Here is a 7,113-nt window from a genome sequence, read left to right on the forward strand (position 1 = left end):
GACTCATAGCGACCCCTCCTTGGGTTGCCGAGGCAGTATCACTACCGAAGTAGATTACCCAACCTTCCTTCCAAGGAGTGGCTGGTGGGTTTGAACTGCCAGCCTTCTGGTTAGCAGTCAAGTGCCTTAGGCACTAAGCTACCAGAGCTCCTAGCCTTTCCTTAGGAAATAAATAAAATCTTTAACTTTTTACTTTGTTTCAAGAGATTTTCAAGGAAACAAAGACATTTTACTTACTTTTTTTTTTTTTCCTGTAATGACTTTCTGAATGGGTACAGTTTCCTTTAGATTGTGGCTTGCTAAAGTTGGCCAACTTTTGCAAGGCCACAAAAAAACAACCACCTCACAATTATGCCCTTTAAACTTCTACACAGTTTAAAATGTATAAGATGTTGCAGGATAAGAAACTTAGTGTAACTGGAATGAAGCCAACAAGTCTTTTCTTCTCTGCCAGTTCTCTTGTGGCATTAAAGTTAGATGGACGTATCACTATGCACAACTATTCTATTATCTAATAAGGGTGAAAAGGAGCCATCTGTCCCCTTGGCTGAAGGGTATTAATGGTTTCTATGGGATTCACTATGGAATGTAGATACAGACATTCTGGCAAATGTGGTGGCTCTGGACAGAAATAATAGGAGTCTTTGTGTTCCCAGAGATGCTTCGCAACAGGCTACATTCTTATTGAATATGTAATGATGTAAGCACAGTTCTAATTGGACACAAGTATTTGCTAACATCCTAATATCCGTTATCTAATATTTGGCCCAGACTTGTGAAGTATATGATGTGAAAAGTTCTTAAAGCTACAGTTATACTTCATATTTTAAAAGGGCTTTATTGGCTTCTTGTATTCTTTAGCACTGTCTCTATAAATAAAGAGGAAACCTAAGGCTGATGAATACAGTTTAAAGGATTTTTTTTTCCCTCCAATGTTACATATGGTGAAAGAAATTTTAAATTAAAATTAAAAATTAAAAGCCAGATGATTTCCCAGTACAGTTTTATTTTCCTGATCACTTATTGGGATTGGCTGTAAAATACTCTTAGATGAATAGTCTAAGATATTATTTTGAAATTAAAATACCTTTCCCAAATTATTTTAAATGCACAGCACTGTCTGGAATTCATTTTAGTCATTAAGCATTTATAGTCACATCTGTAATATCTGCAGAGTACTGAGTTAATATAAAACAATTTAAAAAGTTCCTCTCTTTAGAGAGTAATACAATTATTCACATTCTCTTCAATGAAGTAAAAAAAAAAGTCACAGCATTTTTAGAGGTTAGTAAATACATCTCTTTTAGAGTTCAACAGCAAGCTAAAATGAATTTTTTTTTTCCAAATTGGATCTTTTTATTATTATTACCCATTCTTCACTCACTTTACCATGAAAATGATGGAAGTATCTCAACCTTTTAAGACTGTAAGGCTATAAATTGTACTCCAGTTGGAGTAACTATATACTCCAAATATAATTGCTTACAAGTTAAACTCCAAATATAATTCCTTACAAGTTACGGTATGTAAAATCTTCATGGCATCACCTGGCGGTTGCAAGCATATGCAGTTTAATTTGGAATGTAGCAATTTACAAATGGTGGAGACAGAGGACTACAAGATGAGCAAGAATGCTCCATATAGTTTCATTATATGTAAGTGTTTTGACTAATCATTCTGAAACAAGCTAAGTAACTGAAGTGAGTGACATAGTGGTGAGTTAAGAGGGTGGGTACACCAAGGGAATTCCAGATCAAAAATCCACCAGAGAAAGCAAACCAAATACAGTTCAGAGTTATATGTATTTTCCTTATTTGCTTGAGCTGCAACTTTGGAGGTTCATATCCTGAAATGCTAGTAGTAAATTGCTACTTAATACATATCTAGCCTTGTAAGATGGATATCAGATAAACAGATGGTTCCAAAGATAATTTTTAGAAGATTTGAGTAGAGAAAAAGACAGCTGAGGTATAGATTGAAATTTAAGAAGTATGAGTTTTTGTTCTACATATATTCATGTATGTGTGAACTTTTGTAATCTGACAACTCCTATCATGATATTCCATGTCATTAAATATACACACACATCTCAAAAAATGCTGTGGCCTTGATTTTTTTAATTAAAAAAATAATAATTAAAAGCAATACTGGTAAAATCTAAATTCCATAATAGTTAATATAATCCAATTTATCTTGATGCTACACATTTGTTTCTTTTTAAATTGTCTGTTAGCCAACACTGAGTATAACATACTAGGTCACAATATAAATTTATCAATAAAGAGAATAAAGCATAATATAATATAGCACTAGAACATTTCCAAGTTTATTTAAGGACCATAAAATTAATCAAAAGCATTTCTATAGTGACTAACCTAGATTAATTTTTAATTAAAGTAAATAAATTATATAAGCCATAGACTTTAGCTTCCTCTGTATCTTATCTTTTTCTCTTTTAAAAACAGGATGTTGACAATGCTTCTTTGGCGCGTCTTGACCTTGAGCGTAAAGTGGAATCCTTGCAAGAAGAGATTGCCTTTTTGAAGAAACTGCACGATGAGGTAAATGGAATAATTTCTAGTGAATGAATGTGGATGAAGCTGCTCCTGTCCTTGCCAGGCTGACCTTCTGTCTGTTCCTTCTGTCCTTTCTTCAGGAAATCCAGGAGCTGCAGGCCCAGATTCAAGAACAGCATGTCCAGATTGATGTGGATGTTTCTAAGCCTGACCTCACGGCCGCCCTGCGTGATGTACGTCAGCAGTATGAAAGTGTGGCTGCCAAGAACCTTCAGGAGGCTGAAGAATGGTACAAGTCTAAGGTATGGAGCAAGTCAGTATGACTAGAACAAAAGAAAAACATTTTGTTCCAAAAATACTGTCCCTATCTATGATGCCTAAATATCATTTAGCACCAGTGAAAAAGCTGACTGTAACTTCTTGTTCAAATTTTGTTTGTTGCTGTAGCCTCCCCATTCGCATACCACCACCTTTGGAATAGCAAACTCCCCTAACACTAAACTTCTTTCTCCTTACTTCAGACCACAGCACCATACCTTTGGCCTCCACCCTTTATAGATTAGAGGTTGGTTCTACTTAAGAACATCAGTGTCAGCATTCCACTGCTTTTTCTCTGGCTTTTGGAACAGAAATTTAGAGATTTTCTGTAAGATGTTGAAATTTGTGTTTAAAGTATAAACTTTGGTTTGTATCTTGCCATTTATTTATTTACCTTCTTAAACTTTCTCATTTGTCTAGGGAAGTTAAAATCTCCAAAAGACTCTTAGAGGATTTCTATGCATTTTAATACCCACTAGGTCATAAATGATAGAACTCCAACTATTCAGACACAAAAAGTGAGAATAATGGTTTATTTTCCTGACACTGAAAATAATTGACTGTGGGTATCCCATATTCTAATTTCTCCCTGACAGTTTGCTGATCTTTCTGAGGCTGCTAACCGGAACAATGATGCCCTGCGCCAGGCAAAGCAGGAGTCTAATGAATACCGGAGACAGGTCCAGTCCCTCACCTGTGAAGTGGATGCTCTTAAAGGAACTGTAAGTATAGCACTGCAGTAACAGAAAAAGTAATTAAATTGACCCACTCAGTTGACAAAGACAATTGTGATACCTGAACAAAGCTTCCAGTGAAGAAAAATACCTAATTTTATCCAAAGAAAATGAATTTTCAGGATAGACTAAACAAGCACTAGATTGAAATCTGAAGCTTTTAGCTTACATATTTTTCTAATGCTTCTAATAAGAATGGGCTTTGTGCTTGTATGCTCCACCAAGATTTAGAGTACTCACTGTTTGCCACTAATGAAAATTGTACAAATGGACTATTAATAATTCTAAGAATTGCTGGGTTTTCTCTGGGAAATAATAATGGAAGCCTTTGTCACCTCCTGCAGAATGAATCTCTGGAGCGCCAGATGCGGGAAATGGAAGAGAACTTTGCTGTTGAAGCTGCTAACTACCAAGACACTATTGGCCGTCTGCAGGATGAGATTCAGAACATGAAGGAAGAAATGGCTCGTCACCTTCGTGAATACCAAGACCTGCTGAATGTTAAGATGGCCCTTGACATTGAGATTGCCACCTACAGGAAACTGCTGGAAGGCGAGGAGAGCAGGTACAGAATATGAATTTGCATGTTTGGAGTCCCTGACTAGTGCAAAAGTTACTGTGCTCCATTGCTAACTGAAAGGTTGGAGGGTCCAGTCTACCCAAAGGTGCCTCAGAAGAAAGGCCTGGTGATCTGCTTCTAAGAAATCAGCCCCTAGAAACCCTGTGGAGCACAGTTCTATTCTGACACACATGGAGTTGTTGAAATTGAACTGACAGCAACGGGTTTTGGTGATGTGTGAAGTAATACCTGATATTTTCTAGGTATTGTTTATGTTACCTACTTTACATGCATTGTCTCATTTGATCCTCAAAATATTTATAGAAGATAGATGAATACTTTCTTTCAACAATAGACTCAAACATAGCAACAATTGTGAGGATGGTGCAGGAACAGACAGCATTTTGTTCTGTTGTATGTAGGGTTGCTGTGAATCAAAACTGACTACCTGGCACCTAATAACAAGATACTTTCCATCCTTTATAGATGGTTACTTGGAGAAGTAAGTTGCCCTAGTCAGACTTACTGAATAGCGGAGCTGGCATATGAACCCACAGCTGTCTATCAAAGCCTACCCTCTTGCATAATACATATCCGTGGGGAGAAAATGCTTGGCATAAATCTTTTAAATATGCTAGTGAGACCTATCCTCAAACTCACTGCCATCTAGTCGATTCCGACTCATAGTGACCCCTTGTGAGTTTCTGAGACAGTAAATCTTTACAGAAGTAGATTGCCCCATCTTCTTTCAATGGAGTGGCTGGTGGATTTGAACCACCAGCCTTCTGGCCAGCAGTCAAATGCCTTAGGCACTACACCACTAGAGCTCCTTAATGAGACCTATCCTAGGAAATGCAAATCCCTAACTTAAACAAACAAGTTAATTTTCTTATTTGATTAAAATAAAAAATACGTAAATTTGTTCTTTGTTCAAGTTATTTGCCAAAAATTTTACTGTTTTCCTTTTATAGGATTTCTCTGCCTCTTCCGAACTTTGCTTCCCTGAATCTGAGGGGTAAGCATTTCTCTTGTGAAAAATTTCAGTAGCTTATACCCATATTGTTTATGCAAAAGCACTGATTTATAATACCTGAAATATATGAGAAAATTCTATTAAAGTTCTCTAACTTTATTTGTTTTTAATCATGACTTTCAAACCCAGGTACTCTTGTATTTTGTGTTTCAAGTTACATTTAAATTCCATTTAATTCTCCCTGATGGAGCACACATTGAAGTACTATTTCTCATCCTAATGCTACAGTGGTGTCAGTCTCTTAGTTTTCAAATAAGTAATAGTCTTGAAAATTCTCTAGAAATATCTTTAGAATTATTTTGGAACACTTAAAACAATTGCGGAAGATCATGATTCTTTGAGTAAAAGAATTACCTGATTGATTTATATTTTATTTTCACTCATTTTTGTCCTGTTTATTTAGAAACCAATCTGGAGTCACTCCCTCTGGTTGATACTCATTCAAAAAGGACACTCCTGATTAAGACAGTTGAAACTAGAGATGGACAGGTTGGTACCTTTTAAATCAAAAATGGAATCATCTCAGACAGGAATTCATATCCTTTTAAATCAATAAATCTGTATCTCTGATACAGTTAGGTAATTTGGGGGTTTTAGTATCACTAACACCTACTTTAAAAAAAAAAAAATACACCTCTTCTTCCAACACTACATATAGCCAACAGGTTATTTGACTCCTAGAGGTGAAGGTGAGGCAACAATCTTTCTGAAGTCCCTAATAAGTGATTTCCCCATGGTGCTTCATTTGAAATGGGAGTCAAGATTTGTTAAGTTACTTTTCAGACTAGCTTTATTAGACTGCTTTGATGTCTGGAATGTTTTGATCCTGGACACATGGCCTTCGCCTTCTGACATTCACTTAAACACTCCCATGCCCTCCTATGTAGTACAAGGACTTGGCTATATGGCCAATTGGTTACTTGTTGCTTCTGTGCTCCAGGAAAGAAATTACTGAGATTCATTTTAATCTTCATTAAATCTTTACTTATCCATATATTTAGCCCATTTTCCTGTACATTTTAACGTATTATTTCTAAACTTTGCTGCATCTGATTTTTAAGACTTCTTTCAGAGCAGTGGGATTTTTTTAAGTATTTTTTTAAGAGGTGTAGTATTCCATTGAATACTTATTTTGCCTATAGGTAAAGGGAAGAACATCTTGCATTATGTATCTATTCTTTCTAGCTTTAACCTACCCTTGCCATGCAGAACCAATAAAACCTTCCAAGATTCACAATAAATTATATACATTTAGTAGGATTTTTCTTTGTGAGGCTTTATACAATAATTTAGTCTCTAGCATATAGTTTTATATTTGATTTGAGTTTTATTTTTTCAACAGGTCATCAATGAAACTTCTCAGCATCATGATGATCTTGAGTGAAAATTTCACACACTCAGCGGAGAAATATATTACCAGCAAGAATAAAAACGAAATCCATATCTTAAAGAAACAGCTTTCAAGTGCCTTTCTGCAGTTTTTCAGGAGCGCAAGATAGATTCAGAATAGGAATAACCTCTAGTCTTAAGAACCAACACTCCTAAATAAGTTAGAAAAAAAAGTTTACAACATAATCTAGTTTATGAAGAAGTCTTGTGCTAGAATACTTTTTTAAAAGTATTTTTGAATACCATTAAAACTGCTTTTTTTTCTGGCAAGTATCTGACCAACTTGTTTCTGCTTCAATAAATTTTTGGAAAAACTCTTCTGCTGTGTCATTTGTTTGAACATACTGAACAACCAAAACCAAACCCATATCCATCAAGTCAATTCTTACTCATAGTGGTCCAATAGGACAGGAGTAGAACTTCCAAGAAATTCCCCATAGAATTCCAAGGCTCTAATCTTTATGGGAAGGAGCTTTGGTGGTATAGTTGTTAAGACATTTGGCTGCTAACCCAAAGGTCAGTAGTTTGAACCCACTAGCTACTCCAGAGATTATGGGGAAGCCT

At 35.7% G+C, this 7,113-nt stretch overlaps 1 protein-coding gene across 1 annotated transcript in view; it reads left to right on the forward strand.

The window, feature by feature from the left end:
- The window catches only part of VIM (vimentin), an 8,295-nt gene extending 1,751 nt beyond the window's left edge, over positions 1 to 6,544 (forward strand). Inside the window, exons 3-9 of the mRNA XM_007936332.2 lie at positions 2,466 to 2,561; positions 2,657 to 2,818; positions 3,431 to 3,556; positions 3,913 to 4,133; positions 5,099 to 5,142; positions 5,564 to 5,649; positions 6,503 to 6,544. Of these exons, the coding sequence (XP_007934523.1) occupies positions 2,466 to 2,561; positions 2,657 to 2,818; positions 3,431 to 3,556; positions 3,913 to 4,133; positions 5,099 to 5,142; positions 5,564 to 5,649; positions 6,503 to 6,544 (777 nt within the window). The remainder of the gene's footprint in view (positions 1 to 2,465; positions 2,562 to 2,656; positions 2,819 to 3,430; positions 3,557 to 3,912; positions 4,134 to 5,098; positions 5,143 to 5,563; positions 5,650 to 6,502) is intronic.
- The last annotated feature ends 569 nt before the right edge of the window (positions 6,545 to 7,113 follow it).

The sequence above is a fragment of the Orycteropus afer genome, unplaced genomic scaffold (assembly GCF_000298275.1).
Source record: "Orycteropus afer afer isolate SDZICR_OR568_19922 unplaced genomic scaffold, OryAfe1.0 scaffold00035, whole genome shotgun sequence".
In the NCBI taxonomy this organism is placed as follows: Eukaryota; Metazoa; Chordata; class Mammalia; order Tubulidentata; family Orycteropodidae; genus Orycteropus; species Orycteropus afer.